The sequence below is a fragment of the Microcebus murinus genome, chromosome 22 (assembly GCF_040939455.1).
Source record: "Microcebus murinus isolate Inina chromosome 22, M.murinus_Inina_mat1.0, whole genome shotgun sequence".
NCBI classification, from domain to species: Eukaryota; Metazoa; Chordata; class Mammalia; order Primates; family Cheirogaleidae; genus Microcebus; species Microcebus murinus.
The window spans coordinates 7,485,080-7,502,427 of NC_134125.1; the positions used below are offsets into that span (position 1 = coordinate 7,485,080).

Here is a 17,348-nt window from a genome sequence, read left to right on the forward strand (position 1 = left end):
AATAAAGCAATAAGCACTAAGCAAAGCTAATATGTTTCAGCCCAGACAGAAAGACACGATCATTCAGTATTTATGTAGCAACCCATTCCTCAGTGGGACTGCAAGTTTCTACCATTAAAATTGTCGGAATTCTTCAGAGACCCACTGCATTAAGTCATTTAAAAATATCACAGACTTAAAACAATCTGAATTATTGGATTTTCTCACTGCTCGTCAGTAAGCATGTTTGCTGTGGCAATTTCCTGCTCGGTCAAAGGTGCAGCCTCCCTCAGTTAGAAAAGTGGAAAAGTTCCATGCAGAATTTTTATTTGGAAACCCAGTAGTCCTTAACAGCTGACACAAAGTCAGATCTAGATTTGTCTTTTTGCTTTTAACTTTTAATTTTAACATAATTTTATATTCCCAGAAATGTTGCAAGTACAAAGAATTTCTGTGTACTTGTTACTTAGAGTCTTCAAATGTTAGCATTTTGCAACATTTGCACTATCACTCTATATGGATAGATCTAAATATATAAATATATATTATTTTCATCAGCATTAGCTCTGCTTGAGAGTTAGTTGCAGACATGGTATCTGTCTTTTTATCCCTAAATCCTTCAGTGTGCTTTCTAAAAACAAGGCTATTTTGTTACATAGCCACAGTATAATGATTAAAATCAGGAAATGAACATTGATACAATACCATTATCTAATCTATTGACTTCATTCTAAATTTGCCAGTGGTTCCAATTAATCCACTTCATAGTAAAAGAAAATCCCGGATCATACGTTATAATCACTTGTCAAGTCTCTTTAGCTTCCTTTAATTTGGAATAGTTCCTTAGTCATTCTGTGTTTTATGTGACACTGACATTTTTTAAGAGAACAGGCTGTTTATTTTGTAGAATTTTCCCTTCTTTTGGGATTGTCTGATATTTCTTCACAATTACATTCAGATTATGCACTTTTGGCGGGAATACCACAGAAGTGGTGTGTCCTTCTCGGTACATCATATCATGAGGTACATGATGTTAACATGTCCCATGACTGCAAAATCAGACATAAGTTTAAAATAATCTTTTATCAAAACCATGGTTTGTTAAACACTACTTGGAAGGGTTTCAACACTCACTCCAGATTTTTTATTACAGGTCTTTTAAAAACAGACTAAAAGACAAGGCAACTATAAGCTTTACAGATGCTCAGGAGAAAATGTGGCCATTTAAAAAAATTGCAATGTGATAGTTATGAAATTTCCCTAAATTCATTTTGCAGAATGAGAGCTGTAATTTAAACGTGAAGTTATCGAGAGCTGAGATAAACCACACATCACGTGCAATTTAATCTGGCAGGGAAACAGGCCACTCAGAATTGCTAACTAGGCCTAATTCATTACATGTTGGTGAACGCTGTACTTTTGGTCTTAGGAGTCTTTCAACTTCTGCATTCATATATTTACCCAGACCTCATGGAAAATGTATGGGGATGGAAACAGAAATACGGTATCCTTGTTTAAATCACATTACATTTTTTAAACAGCTCGAATGATTGCTCAGAAAGATCACACCTTCTTCTGAAGCATTTATGAAACAATTATTTACATTACATTAAAAACTTTAATTGCCCTGAAGCACGTGCTCTGAGACACGAGTATTGGAAAATCATCAAAAATATCCATCACAATTCTCTTTCCTTTACAACTCTTCTAAACTTTATCTTTTTTATAACCCACTGTATTGATCTATTGTCCCAGACCAAGAGTGATGTCAGAAGTCCAAGCTGGGTCATAAAAAGAATATAATTTCTATTTGCTGTCCATAAAAGCAGATATTTTGATCCAAGATAAAAGGAGAAAATGCCCCCCTTTTTGGGTGAGGATGAGGGTGGAGTGGTATGTGGCAGGGGCACAGGCCAGAGGGGAAGGGTGACCCCAGGGTCGGGGGGGAAAGAGGGTAAGTGGTTGGTGATGGAAGGGGCTGGGAGTATGAGTTTCTCCTAGGGGTGAGATATTGGGAAAAAACTGGGGACCTCAGACTTGCACAGAGGCGAGAAGAGAGGGAAAAATGTAAAATAAGAAATTTGGTCACCTCTGTTGTCCAGAGTCGGAGGAATTGCAAAAGACGGGAACCCCCCTGGAGCTAGGCTAAAGACCCTCTCCCAAAAGACAATCATAATAAAGGAACGTCATGTTGAAAAGGATGGACCCTGGAATAACTGTGACGATTTAACAATAGCAAAAGCCTCCGGAGTTGTTAAGGATCCAGAGCCCACACAGCAGGGTAAGGGCCCCCTCAACAATCATAGCAATAAAACCAGCCCACTGGGGAAAAAGGCCCTGCAGAGGTTTGGTTAAGAGCCACCTCTAATAACAACTAAAACAGTAAAAGGTCTTCACATTGCAAAGTTGTGGGGGATCCCCTACAATTGGGTTAAAGACTCCCCCAAATAATAATAATGATAGTAACCGTTATTACAAAAGGCCTGAAGCCCTGCCCCACCCCCAGCCCCGCGAAGAACCCTGAGCCGTGGCTAAGACGACCAACCAATAATAATAATACAGTGGCATTGAAACGGTGCGCAGCAGTGGTGACATTTCCCATGACTCAGTGGCGCCCCCGGGCGGATGCCACCCTCCCGACTGCCGGCCAGTCTACGGAGCCCCAAGTGCAGGCTGCAACCCTCGGATCTCAAACCTATCTGGCAGAGGAGCGGCGGCAGCCGGAGGCACGTGTCGTGTGTGCTCCGATTGCAAAAGAAAAAAAATGCATTGCAAACTATTAACTTTTTTTTTTTTAAGTGTGCAATGCTGGGAGCGGGGGTGGGGGGTAGACAGGTGCAGAGGAGGCAGGCGCCCTGCGTGCCTGCCTCCCGCAGCCCCCCTCCCAAACTTCCCTTTGCATTGATCAGCACGTTACGTCAGTATTGATAAGTTTGCAAAAAGCCAAAGTCAAGTGCAATCGCGCGGCACACCGACCCCGGACTTGGGGGGGGAGATGCAGCGAGCGCTCCGCGGGCCCGGGAGCCGGTTGCAGTCAGGGCAGTGGTGGCGCCGGCGCCTCTCGGAGAGGCTGCCTCCCCCCCACCCCTCCCCTCCCACCCCATCCCCGGCCGCCTCCCCCGGGCGGGCGCCGAGCTCCTCGCCCAGCGCGCTCCGCCCGCGCCCTCCGGGGGTCGGGGGGGCGCACGGCTCCCGGGCCCGGCGGTGGCGGCGGCGCGGCGGCGCCGAGGGGCAGCGGGTAGCAGGAGGCCGGGGGGCGCCCGAGGGGCCCCGGGCCGCGGTGCGCAGGGCCCCGGCGGCCGCCGGCGGCCCCGGGGCTGGGGGGAGTCCAGCCCGGATATTGAGTGCAACCATTGAGAAAAGCCAAACTCTTGTGTGTGCGCGTCTCGAATAGCCCCCAAGATGGCCGCCAATGTGGGATCGATGTTTCAATATTGGAAGCGATTTGATCTACGGCGACTCCAGGTTAGTGCGGGCAGCGCCGACCGTGCGGCCATGGGGAGCCCCCGGGCGCGCCCTGGGCGCATTGGGGAGGTCCCTGGGCGGGCTGGCGGACGCCCCGGGGCGGCGGGCGGCGGCCGCCAGGGCTCGCCGGGGCTCGGCTGCCCGCTGCCCATCGATAGGTATTAGGAATTGATCTCGCCGCTGCTCTTTGTTCGGTTCAATCATCGATTAGCCGCCGCGACCATGGAGAAGCGCTAGTGAGCCCTCGGCCGGGGGAGCAAGCCGGCGGGAGAGCGGCCGGGCGAGGCGCGGAGAAGGCAGGGGCCACGGCTCGGGGCAGGGGACTGCAGGCGGGACCCCCGGCGGCCCCCCTAGCGCAGCACTTTGCGCGCCTCCCAACTTCTCGGCGCCCGGGGAGGCCGCGGAGCGCGCCCCTAGCCTGTCCGCACCCGGCTGTGGCTTGAGCAAGGGAGGGAGGGAGCTGGCGGGGAGGGGGAGGAGGTAGAGGAGGAGGAGGAGGAGAGAGGAGGAGGCAGCCGGGGTTGGCGAGGAGGCAGCTCCGCGCCCCGCCGCCCGCCGGCACCGCCGCCGTCGCCGCCCGCCTGGCAGCGCAGCCCGGACGCGCCGCCACCGCCACCCGAGCTACCGCCGCCGGACTGGCCGCCCGCGCCGGCAGATCTCTCCTCCTCGGGCCGGGGTCTCGGGGTTCGTCTTTGCATCTTGCCTCCCCCCCCTTCTATCCCCTTCTCAAATCTAGATGCAGACGGGCAGTGGAGATGGGCCTGGGCGCGCGCAAGTTTGCGCTCCTGCCTCCCGGGCAGTGGAGAGCCGGGAGCCGCACGGAGCAGGTGACTCCCGGCCCTCGGGCCCATGGGAACTTTTAAATGAGAGATTCCTCGCTCTCTTCTGCCCCTGCTTTTCCTCCCCGCCGCTCCCCTCTTTTCTCTCTCTATCTCTGCTTTTCTTCGCTCTTTATCTCCCCTCGTCTCTCCTCTTTCCCTCTCTTTCCCTAGGGTGACTCCCAAACCCCAGCACTTTCTTCCCAGCTCCCCCTTTCTGGGAGTCGTGTATCTCCTCCAGATTTGGGGGTGTTCTCCGCTGACTGCCGAGGAGCCCGGGCTGGGAGGTGGAACCTTAGGGAACAAGCTCTGGAGGCACAGCTGCGGCCTCTGTTCTTTCTGGGGGTGCCCAGGACGCTGCTGGCAAGCCCCCCAAGCCCTGGAGTCTCGCAAAGTCAGCTGGTGCAGCGGGAATAAGAGGCGGGGAAATGGTGCGATAACCAGGCGATTAGAGCATCCTGCCTTGGCCGTGACATTCGTGGAAGATGCGAGAGCATCAGTCTGGAGATAAAAAGGGACCCACTTTTTGTTTTAATCCGCCTGCAAATCTCGTTAAGTTTCTTCTGATAAGTGGTTCCAGCAGCCCCCCCTTTCCCTGCCGTCCTGGCCGCTTCCCGTCCTTCCTATCGCCCCACTCCTTGCTCGCCCCCTCCCCCAAAGCCATTGAGCCAGAGAGAAAATCGGGGCACTCAGGCATGCAGTTAATAACTGCCGAGTGCCTTGCAATTCCAGGTCCTCGCTCGAGTTGGGGCTACAGTTTGGTGGCCAGCTGAGACGGGCAGGGCTGTGAGCTGTGCTTGCCGGTTTAAATGATGCTAAAGTGGCCTTTCAGGAGTAGTGGGGGTTGGAGAAAGAGAGAGAGGGAGAGAGTTGGGCAGCCACATTGGGCTTGGCACGAAGGCCAATGGTAATCGTATTCCCTGCTAATGTTTGTAAATGAGACCCGGGCATGGCTGGGGGACAGTGTCTTTATTTATGATTGATGTTCTGTAACATAAGGAATGACAAGAACGTGGCAGACAAGAGGAGAGGAACCAGAAGGGCTGGCGAAAGCCCTTTGCAGGGTCCTATTGTTATTCTGGGCTGGAAAAAATTTCCGCCGCGAGATTTACAGCGCTGGTATTTGCTCCCAGTCGGCCGGAATGTCAGTTAACACAATTTTCATTAGATAACTCGTTTTCAATCCCGAGAGCTAAGCTGCAGCGGGGGAGAGGCTGGAGCTGGGTGCTGAAGGATGGGTGCGGCTCCCAGAGGGTGATTTCTGAGCTGGGGAGGGGTTTGAACCTCACTCTCTTCAGTCTTGTGCTCAGGGGTCTTTTGTGGAGCTGTTGAGGTCACCCAAATCTTCATTCCAGCTGGACTCCCATTGATCGGTGAACCCTTTGTTAGGGTTTCTGAAGATGCTGGGATGTAAAAGCAAATGTGAACTGGAGAGGAGGAAGGTAGACGGGTGGTGGAGAGGTTTGTTCAGGTGATGGGGAAACAGGACTAAGCCCTCTCCTCCCACAGGGTGTATGCGGGGAGGGGGCTTGTTCATTAAGACAATGGCTGGTGTGTCTGGCACAAAAATGAGCAGGCTCTCAGGGAAGCGGGGTGAGCTCATTTACATCGATATTAAGTGGAGGGGGTGTCCCTGGGGGAGTTTGAAAGGCTGCACACTTCTAGAGAGCAAAGAAATAAATGTGGCAGCCGTGGCCGAGTGCAAACATTTAGACCCTCACATCTGCACGTTCCCCACCCCCATCCTGAAATCTTCAGTTGTTTCCCTGCCCAACAGCCCCCAAACTCTCCCCTACCCCCATATTCTTACTGATGGCATTTTTGTTGGAAACGGATTATGAGCCTAAGCACTTCGCCCAGGATCCTCTCTTGTACGTAATGCTAATGACTTCTGTGCCACACTTTTATTTTCATTTTTCCTCCTCCCTGCTTTCCTCTTGTAGGGGAGATAACCAGAAAGGAAAACTTCTGCTGCCCTGTTCTGAGATACAAGGCAGAAGAGGCAAGTCCCCACCACAGGCCCCACACAGGCCCAGGATGTTGGGCCCACTCGTCTCAGGGCTGAGCTGCCTGTGAGGAGGTGTGTGGCTTTAATTCCTGGTTGTTCAGGTTGAATGGTTTCTCATAGCCTAGTTGCTGAGCATTAAAGTAGCCAAGGAAGCAAAGGCAGCTTGGTGTCCCCAGGCCACACCATGTTGCTGACGCCACACAGATCCTGGCAAGAAAGATGACCTTGTGCCAGCCTGGTGTACAGCCCTCCAGAAATATATGTTTTTCAGAAATGGAAGCCGTCCAGTTACTGTTCCTCCCAGCGCTGTCTCGGAACGCAGCAGGACTGTCTTCCTAGGCTGGAAGTCGGTCAACAACCTTAATGACTTGTGGGCTGATGGTGAAGATGATCTGAAATGCAGAACCTATGCTCACACCCCTGAAACTGCTTCCCCTGTCTTTTCTTCTCTTTTGCCTCTGCTGCTAGCAGCTCAGGAAACGAGAAGAAATAAAATTCCATCCAAAGATAATGCTGGGCATATTTCATTTGGTTATAAGATTGCTTTATGGTGAACATTACTAATGCAGTATTTTTTTATGGCTTTTCTGTGTATAATCGTCGTAACCGGATTCATACCTTTATGATTTTCTTTTTCTGCTTAACTTTGCCACTTTTTTTATGATGCTCTGGGTTCAGTCTCCCATGCTCTCTATTTTTCCCCCTTGAAGAGGGTTAATTAAGCTAAAAAGAGTTGAGGGCACCCAGTCTGAATGAGGGTGCTCAGTCTAAATGCACACCTGTGTGTCTGGGGAGGCAAGAGCCTGGCTGGTCAGACCACATAGTGAGTTTTGAAGAAAGAGGCAGATTCGGCTTGGGGTGCAAGAAATTGGGAGGAAGATGAACAGAACGAGCAAGAAAGGCTGGACTTTTCTCAGGAGTTTGGAGAAACTTCTGGGAAGGTTTGATCTCTTGGTGCGGGGGAGTGAGATGGTGCTTGATTGAATGTTTTTTCCTGTTCAAAGTTTAGAAAAGAGCATGGATGTGATTAAAATATTATAACCTTATGATATTCTGAAGTGCATAAATTTTACATATCAGCCACAGAGAGTTTAGACATCCATTAGAGCCTCTGACAGCTTGACTTATCTAAATGTGCTATCATTTAACAATGTGTCAAAATTCCTCTTTCTATAGATGACAGCAGTAAATAAGCTATCAGCCCTGTTGGCGGAATCCTAACTTTGGAAACTTCGCTGTAATGGAATTGCTGCTGGGGTGGGGAGCATGAGCAGACGGGGCTTGGCGTGGCCCAGGCCCACGAGATGGGTTGGCATTAGGCAACGAGGTGGGGACAGAGAGTGGAGGGGCACAGCGGGTGTGGGGAGATTTGTAGCAGCAGCTCTGCGGATAAGACAAACGATTATCTAGACCCCTGGACTCTCTTACAAGTCTGGCTGGTGGGTGACCCCATTCCACCTGCTTCTGTGAGTGCTTAGAACCCACACCCTGTGGGCCTTTTCTGCAGAGGGAGCTAGAAACAGGTGTTGAGAATTTATTTAAGGAACCCAGCAGTCTTTTCTGGGTATCCCAAAATTGTGGTTTCTCAACTTGACAGAAATTGTTTCCCAAAGATGGGCTCTGTCTTTGCGTGCTAGAAGAAAAATGAGCAACATCTCATCTCGCGCTGCTTTTGCTGTTGGGGGTCTTGAAATTTCTTTTATTAATACTTGAATTCACTGTAGAAAATTGAGAAAGCACAGACCAGCCAAAAGAAGCAAATGAGTGTCTCGGTGGGTTATTTCAGATGAGCACGGTGCTATTTTGACCAGAGGGAACAGCTTTTCTGATGGTGGTGGTGGTGGTTTTTCTTTTTTCCTTCCTTTTTCTTTCTTTCTTTTTTCTTTTTTCATATAATCTTTTTTTTAACTCTCCTGTTAAAAAGAGGATTCTATCTTCGAACTTGACATTCTGTCGTGGTAACCTTTCTTCTGGCAGATGGGATTTCAAACGTGAGCACCTTGGCTGGTGCTAAATTTGCTCCTGGGTGATGGTAGACGGGGCTGCCCAGAGACTGTGGTTTTCTGTGCTGCCTCTAAAGGGCTGAGTTTCCGGCAGCTTCCTGGTTATCTAATTCAGAAGCCCGGCCTGGCAGATGTTGAGGGCGGGAAGGGGACCAAGGTGGTGACCTCCCTTTGTTCCTGGCCTTGAGATTCAGGGTTTGATCTTCTGTTTTTTTCCTCTGGGGGTGCTCTTTAGTTATTACGGTGGCTTATATTGACGGTATCAGGGATGGTAGAGGTGGTTGCAGTGGGGAAGGACCCCAAGATCTGTAGCCTGTGTGGCCTCTAGCATCCGTGTGTGAACCATCCAACATACCAAGTCTCCCGTTTCCTAGTTCATCGAATGGGCTGGCTGTGCCCACTTTGTCTACCATACTCGGCTGTTGCAAAAATGATGAATTCTGACATGCTTTGTGGGCCAGTTAAATGTGTTGGCTTCTAATGACCTTGGTTGTGGTGTTGGTGGGACTATTGACCTTTTAAGCAATTTTTTTGAGACAAGAAATTATGTCTAGGATGGAGTTACTTGGTTTCTAAGCCTGAATGAGTCCTTCACAAAAATGGCTTATAGTGCATTGTAGGATATAGACATTATATGCCTATCATGGCTAGAATAAAATCCAAATTCCTTGGCCCCAACTGATCCCACATGATCTGCCCTCTGGTAGCTCTCTGGCTTCCTCTCCAGCCACTCTCCCCCAGTCACCCTGCTCCAGCCACAATGGCCTGCTTTTTTGCTTTTTGTCCCTCAAACACGTCACACACATTCTCACCCCAGGGCCTTTGCACTTGCGACTCTGCCTGCGCCTCTTTTTCTCCAGATCTGCCTATGGTTGGCTCCTTCATCATATTCAGTCTCAGCCCGAATGTCATGACCCCTCAGCCCAAAGAAGGATAAAGAAGCTTCCATGACTCTCTTTCCCTTTGTAGTATGCAAATGTGCTCCCACGTCTCTGAGGATGCTGCAGTGTTTCTTAGAGGGTTTTGACCTCAGAACCCTCTCAGAGTGGTATCTCTCTACACACTCTAGGTCCACCCTCAGACGTGGCAAATTTTTTCTGTAAAGAGCCAGATACTCATATACTTTAGGTCTTATGGGCCATATAGTCTCTGTTGCAGCCTCTACTCTGCCATTGTAGCATGAAAGGAGCCACAGACAATAAAGAATGAATGGGCGTGGCTGTGGTCCAATGAAACTTTATTTACACAGACAGGCAAAGGGCTGGATTTGGCCTGAAAACTGTAGCTTGCCAACCCTACATGATGACTATCATACGGGCTGCGGCATGGCTAAAGTTTTACCTTTTTACTTAAGAGTATTAAGGTAGATCAAACTCAGTTCCAGAAATTTATTCTTTATCCTTTCCCTCAAGAGGGAAGTGCAAAGAGGCAGGACAGTGAGTGGCCCCTGCCTGGCTTCAAATCCTGGCTCCATCACTTACCAGCTGTGTGACCTTGGATGTATCACTTAACCTCTCTGAGCCTTACTTCCTCATCTTTAAATGAGACTAATAATAGTCTCTGCCTTCTAAATTGCTCAGGAAGATCAAACCACTTTGAATATGAACGTGGTTAGCACACTGTGAGGCACACAGTGACTGCTCTGTAAGTGCCTTCTTATTGTTGGTATTTTTAGAGCATGAGAGAGGGAAGAGAAAGCCAGATAAACAGCAGCTGCTGGAACTTGCTGGTCTTGCAGGCGTTTTCAGAGATTTCTGGGCGAATTTTCTCTTTTCTCTTACTCCATTGGGAATTTACTATATTAGTATATTACTAATATATGTAATGTCTTATATTTTTGGAGCTCTGACCACAGAAGTTGCAGACTAGGAGCTATGTCTGGCCCACAGATTAGTGCAATAATTAAAAACACTTTTGTACAAGTTGTCAGCATCTAAAAGACAGGAGATTTTACCTAAGAAATCCAGATTTCCAGGGCCCCTTATGAATCAGAAGCTCTGGTCACACTCGGCCAGTCCCATGGAGAAGGGGAGTGGAAAGGTATCCCATGCGGAGGAAACCTCCAATACAAAGGCCCCCAGTCAAGGGTCTGCAGTGAATCAGGCCAGCTGTAGGGGTCCCAAGGAGGGTCCTATTTCTCTGTGGCCATCAAGGTCCCTGGCTGCTCTCTCCAGGTGCCTAGTGTCAGAAGAGGCTGCATTTCCAGAAAAAACAAAAGATTCCTGACAAGTCTCATGAAGACACATGATTAGGAGGTTACAGAGCCTGCTATCTCTGCTTCTCCCCAGGAGCTCTGTCACCTCCAAAAGTGGGCCTGTGGCTGCACCGTCAGGCCCCTCCTCACCTCGCCACCCCCGGCTTCTGCTGTCCTTCAGTTGAGCCAAATGAAACAGCAGTTCCAGGATACGCATTTGTCATTAAAAAGAAAGAAAGAAAGAAAAAATCAATCCTTTGGCCTCTTTGGCCTGAGCTGGTCGTCTGCCCGGAGACGCCCGGAGCCTAGCAGTGCTTAAGACTCTGCGAGCCGCCGTCGCTCAAACTGGACGGGGTAAATGGCTCCCCGGGAACCATTATGGTCGATTGACTTGTCCAGCCAATGGTGTGGCATGCGGGTGCCGTGGGTGGGAGACCACAGGGGTCACCAAGGCCGCTGGGGGGGCAGATTTCCCCAAGTGTGGCAGTCACTGAGAGGCCGCACTGCTGGGGATACCTTCTGGGTTGCCTGTTGTCCATTATGAGCACCCATGGGTGCGGGCATGTAAGGGGGTATGGTGTGGGCTGCAGAATCAAGCCCTGAACCCTTCCACCCCCAAAGACATTTAGTGGGACTCTGGAGCCAGGCAGCTTGGGTTCAAGTCCAAGTTCTGCCACTTACTAGCTGTGTAACCTTGGATAAATCACTTAACCTCTCTTGGCTTCAGTTTTCTCATATGTAAAATGGGTATAATAGTAGTAGCCATCTCCTTAAGAATTGTGAGGATTAAGTGTGTTAATGCATGTGAAGTGCTGAGATCTGTACCCAGCACACAGAAGCACTGTGTACTGTTAAAATTCATAATAATTGCTATTATTCTTCACTCTAGGGCTGTATATTCACCACTCATGGTAGAATAATTACAATTAGTGATTATATAAATAATAACAATAGGTAACATAAATATAACTAATAATTACATATCGGAGGTATCTCAGTGAGCAAGGAAGGTGAGTGCCGGCTCTCACTGAGCCCACAGACAGTGGGAAGGTGGGAAGCATGTGTCATTGGGCAGACGGGTGTATGGTCAGATACCGGGAATAGATTCTGAGACATGTGGCAAAGGAACCGCCTGGCTCTGGGCCTCGGGGAGGCTTCCTGGAAGAAGTGACCCTTCAGCAGGGATCTCAAAGACAAGGTCAGAGAAAAGCATCCCAGAAGAGGGAACAGCATGTGCGGAGCCCCTGAGGCTGGTGGAAGAATTGTGCATACAGGAACTTAAGGAAGCAATGTGGCCAGAGCGCTGATTTGGGGCAGGCTGTCGGGCCTGCCCTGTCCTCACTCTTGCCACCTGCCAGCTAGGAGCAAGGATGGGGGGAAATACGACCCCCATGTGTGGCTTGGAGGGAAGTCTCTCTAAGCAGGCACTTTGTGAACTGGCGAACACCATAAACGCCTTGGGTGTCGCTTTTATATTTTAGCAAGCTATTCATTCCACTTCTCGATCCTCACTCCCATTTCCATCTATGACTATGTGTGTAGGGCAGCCGGGACTCAAATCCCAGCTCTGCCACTTGCTGCCTGCGTGTCCTTGGGCAAGTTGTTTCCACTTTCTCAGGCTGGGTCTTCCCATCTGGAAGATGGGTGTGGTGTTGCACCTCCTGGTGGCGGCCTCGAGGGCGTGTCTTGCAGAGCTCTGGCTTCAGGGAGTGTGGTTGTCCCCAGGTGCTGTGCTGACATCCACCCTGCAGCTGGCCCAGCTGGGGACTGAGCACAGCAGGGGTTCTGGAGCAGACTCTTACCTGGGACACATGGGACTCTTCTGCCAGCTGCATAGCAATCTAGGATCTTCCACCAACCAACCTACCTTCCCTCCTTCCCTCTTCCCCCCCTCCCCCCTTCATGCTGGTTCCTTCTGGCAGGCGCACATCTCCTTGCCATATAATCCTGCCTTCGTATCCAGTTTTCAGGGGACTGTGCTGTCCTACAGGAGCGAGGAAGTGGGCTTGGGACATCTACATAAGGCTCCCAGTGCTTGGAGACACTCAGCCGGTGTCCATCATGGCTTGCTGGGAGGTGGGAGAGCTGTCACTCCCAACATAGCCTCTTCCTGGTTGCCTGTTCCTACTTGGCCCATTGGTCCCCTTCCTGTGTGACCCTCCTAATTCTCCCCCCCTCATCCCCTGTCATTCTCCCCATTATTCATGCCACCGAGGCCACCTCATTGTTCCTCAGACACCCAGCATGTTCCAGCCTCAGGGCTTTTGCCTTACTGTTCCCTCTCTCTGGGACACTTTCCTAGACATCTCCCTCCCACAGTTGGCTCAGTCCTCTGCTTAACTGTCGCCTCTTCAGAGAGGTCCTCTCTGACCTCTCTTCAAAACTGCTCCCCTCGTCTCCTTTCTCTGCTTTACCTGATGTGGTCCTGTGTGTTCGTCTGTGCATTTGCTTACTGGCCTCTCCCTCTCAGGGACATGATAAGAGCTCGGTCCATGTTTGAGTGATGGAGTGGTCGGATGCCACAGAAGGGTGAGGTGGGGCGGTGGCCCCTCAACTCCACCTTGGGGGCAGTCCTGGGGGCCCCAGCTGCTTCACTCATCACTGGCTCTTGAAAGTTGCTCACCCCACGCCAGGGAATCAGGCACAGCCTCAGGCCTGTGGCGAAAGAGGGTTTATCTTTAGCTCTGTCAGTCTCACTTTAGGGTGACCCCAATTCCAGCCTGGGAGGTGGCTCCTATCCTAATTAATAAATCCATTAATTAATTGCCGGCATGCTGTGGGCCATTAGTGATGGTTTGGTAGCCTCAGTCACGGAGAACTCAAAGCAGGTCCCTGCAGCCTGGGTGATGACTGTCATGGGGTACACAAGACAGCCATTACTGTTCAGACCTGGATGACATTCTTCTCCCAGGCCTGGTCCATGGGCCCTCCTGACCCAGCCCAGCAGGCTTTGCAAAGGGGCCTGGGCCTCTGGACAGTGATCCCAGGGTTGAGGGGCTTTCCTTGTCACCATTCCCAGGGACCCCCTGTTTATAAATAGATGGGAGACCAGGATTAAAACCCCATCTTTCCTGCTATGGCTGGGTCTCAGTTCTTCTGTCTAAAATGGAGGTTCCCTGGTTTGTTGAGACAGGTCATTCATTCCCCCCCCCCCAGACAGAGTCTCACTTTGTCTCCCTTGGCTAGAGTGCAGTGGTGACATCATAGCTCACTGCAACCTCAAACTCCTGGCCTCAAGTGCTCCTCCTGCCTCAGCCTCCCAGAGTGCTAGGATTACAGGCATGAGCCACCTCGCCTGGTCCCATTCACTCATTTAGTGAAGATTATTCAACCTCTGCTATGTGTCAGATGCTGCTTGAGGCATCCAGAGTATAGCAGTGAGCAAAACCGACCAAGTCCTGCCTTCATAAAGCTTCTATTTCATAGTCATTTGGAGGCAGAAGTACTTTTCTTCAAGGGTTGTAAGAAGTAAAAAGCAACAGCTCAATATAAACACTTGGCCTAGGGCTGGGTACATTGTAAGGCTTTCCTAAATGGTGACTAGTTTTCATTATTATTATCTTTATTAACAATTATTATTATCATCATTACTAAAATGTGAGGGCATTTCCTGTTGAATTTCAGTTGTCTTGGAGCAGCACTGAAATGATGGGAGCGTGGGCTTGGAGCGGGCAGACCTCGTTTTGGAGTCTGGTCTTGCTGCTTCCTAACTGTGAGGCCTTGTTGGCCAGCTCAGCGGCGTCCAAGTCTGGGTGGAGCCTGGAGATTCCTTTGCAGCACTGGCTGCTTAGGTATTAGGCTCTGGGGCCCCAACTGCACCCCTCAAGCATAGGAGTCTCATTCCAGGCCTTCTTTAGCAAGTGCCAGAGCGTCCCAGCCTGGCCCACCAGAGCCAGCAGCCAGCACCTGTACGGTGGACCGGCTCCTCACACGGAAGCACGGGACAGGGCGTCAGGCCTCGCCAGATGCCGCTTGGCAGGCATTAGCAAGGCCAGACCTGGCTTCTGCGGGGTTTGGAGCGTCAGAAGAAAGCTCTTGGAGAGGCCCATGCAGGCCTGGGATTTCTTTAACAAATAGTTCTTGCACTTTTTTTTTATTGCATGCCGGACAGTGTTCAAAGCCCTTTACAAAGTTACCTTGTTTAATTTTCACAACAACTCTATGAAGGGAAAACTATTTCTATTCTCATTTTACAGCTGGGCAGAGTGAGGCCAGAATGTTGAGTCCAAGGCCACGTTGCCAGCAAGCAACAGAGCCAGGGGACTCGAACCCAAGGGCCAAAAGTCTCTTGGCCACCCTTGTCCCTGCTCTGGACCCCACTAGTGGGCAGAGGTGCCCATCCCAGGGCAGAACCTGCTCCTTGTCCCCTGCCCACGATTTTCCCATCTGCAGTCACGATGCTTACATTTTCCCCTTTATTTTCTTTTTCAAAAACCTCTTAAAACACCTTGCCAGTGTCAACTCATGGAAATGGATCTGGGCCAAAAGCCTGAGAGGCATGGGGTTGGGGGCAGCTTTGTTTTATGAATAACTTGAGAAAGATTCCCATCTCCCCACCTGGAAATGAGCCCCACCCGGCCATCCATCCTGGCCACCCGCTGGGTCCTGGAGCAGCATCGTGTGCCCCGTCGTCGGGCCTGCGTTCCGCAAGATGGAATTCTCGGCCTGGGCTGATAATAAGCAGGTATTGATTGCTGCCGTGGTCATTATCAAGATTTATTTAGTCAATATGGCCTCCCCGGTCAATAAATCGTGTCGTTGATAAAGAAGGAAGGAGATAGACTTGTAGCCTTTATTAAAAAAGTTTTTTAGATTTTTTTTTTAACAACCATGTTCAACTCCACTTTCTATGACTGCATCAGCCACACTCTACATTTTGTGTTTATCTTTATAAGCTCTTTTCTTTCATGGCAGAGCTTTCTGTCATAGCTCTGGTTTTGGGGGGCAAAGACTTGGGGCCAGCACTGGGTCTTGAGAATGGTTCCTGGGCCTTGTTCTTTCATTTAATCCTCACAACAACCCTTTGGGGTGGACACTAGTGCTATGTCATTTTGCACATGAAGAAACTGAGGCCTGGGAGGTCCATTCACTTGCCATGCAGGACTCAAACTCCAACAGTCTGGCCAGAGTCTTTGCTCTGAATTGGACATTTATCCAGCAAGTAGCAAATATTTTTCAAACAAGTGCTATGGGCCCAGCAGTGCCAGGTGCTGTGTGGAGGAGGGCAAGCTAAACGAATGTGTAATTACAGAAATGGAAAGAATGGAGGAAAGAAACAACCAAAATGCTGAGATCCAGATGGAGGGACGCCTGTTACTCAGGGTGGTTATAGAGGGTCATACTGAGTAGATGACATGTAGACTGTGAGACCTGGGCCATGTGAAGGAGCAGGTTGGGTAGAGTCTGGGCAGAAGAGAGTTCACAGCTGCAGGAACAGCTGGTGCAAAGTCCCTGGGGTGGGAATCCATTTGACACATCAAGGAGATTAAGGGGGGCCAGTATGGTGGGGGAGGGGATAAGGCCAGAGTGGCAGGTAGGTCCCTGTCACACAGGCCCTTGTGGACCGTAGTAGGCTCTGGATCCGGTTGGATTCTGTTCTCAGTGAAGTGGGAAGATATAGAGGGTATGAAGCAAGGGGAGAAGCGGGATCCAGTTTATGTTTGGATTGTTGGGTTTTAGTCTAATAGGGAATATTGAAAGGGGAGGGGACGTTGGAAAATAGGTCAAAGAGAGCTTCTGTGACAAATTGGATGTCACTGTCTCTGCCCAGAGAGGTTCTGAGTGATAGGAAGGCTTTGGGCACACAAGTGTTTTGAGGAGGAGCACATTTGCTGTGGGTTTGGAGAGGTTACCATAGGGACATACCCCCTGTCCCCCAGCTAGGTGGCAGCTGTGCATCATCAGGAAGGGTGTGGCTGGTTCCCTGTGCAAATGGTCAGCTGGTGTGGGTTTGGGGGCCTTTCGTGGCAGGCACACAGTGGGCAAGGGATGCCGTCCCGCTCCACTGACATAGAGCTGGTGGGAAGAGGGTTGTGGGGAGTTGAGTTATGTTCTGAGACAGGCCCTTTGCCTACTGATCTCTGTGGGCCTGGTTTCCAGTGTGTTCCCAGGTGCTACATTTTAGGAAGGATCATGAAGACATCAGCTGACCAAAATGGTGAGGTGTAGAACCCAGGCTGCATGTGGGTACTCTGTCTGGGGGGCCATGTCCTGGCCCTCATGTAGGAGAATGCGGTTGGGTGTATACCTGGGGAGTTACAGGGAATGTGGGTTGGAGTATACAATAAAGAGACATTTTTCACCTTTTAGTTTTTTTTTTTTTTTGAGACAGAGTCTCGCTTTCTTGCCCAGGCTAGAGTGAGTGCCGTGGTGTCAGCCTCGCTCACAGCAACCTCAGACTCCTGGGCTCAAGCAATCCTCCTGCCTCAGCCTCCCGAGTAGCTGGGACTACAGGCACGAGCCACCATGCCCGGCTGATTTTATATTATATATATTAGTTGGCCAATTAATTTCTTTCTATTTTTATGGTAGAGACGGGGTCTCGCTCAGGCTGGTTTTGAACTCCTGACCTTGAGCAATCCGCCCGCCTCGGCCTCCCAGAGTGCTAGGATTACAGGCGTGAGCCACCGTGCCCGGCCTCACCTTTTAGTTTTATCTAATCCGAGAGCACCTATGGACTGAAAGTCTAGCAGGAAGTAGGGGATCACGTCCCTACCATCCATCACACACTCATCCATTACCCACCTAACATTCTTTTATCTATTCATCCATAAATCTGCTCACTTATTTGCTATATTCATCCACTCAGTACTTCATCTAGCTGTACTTCCCCATTTCTACTGATGTTAACCATCCATCTATCCATCCATCCACCCATCCGT

The 17,348-nt window shown here is 50.2% G+C and overlaps 1 protein-coding gene across 3 annotated transcripts in view; it reads left to right on the forward strand.

Annotated features, from left to right (window-relative positions):
• The first annotated feature begins 3,304 nt into the window (after nucleotides 1–3,304).
• CUX2 (cut like homeobox 2) overlaps nucleotides 3,305–17,348 on the forward strand; it is a 238,487-nt gene continuing 224,443 nt past the window's right edge. For all 3 annotated transcript variants that reach the window (XM_020283094.2, XM_020283091.2, XM_020283093.2), the window contains exon 1: nucleotides 3,305–3,444. In XM_020283094.2, coding sequence (XP_020138683.2) covers nucleotides 3,382–3,444 — 63 coding nt within the window. In that variant the 5' untranslated portion in view covers nucleotides 3,305–3,381. The remainder of the gene's footprint in view (nucleotides 3,445–17,348) is intronic.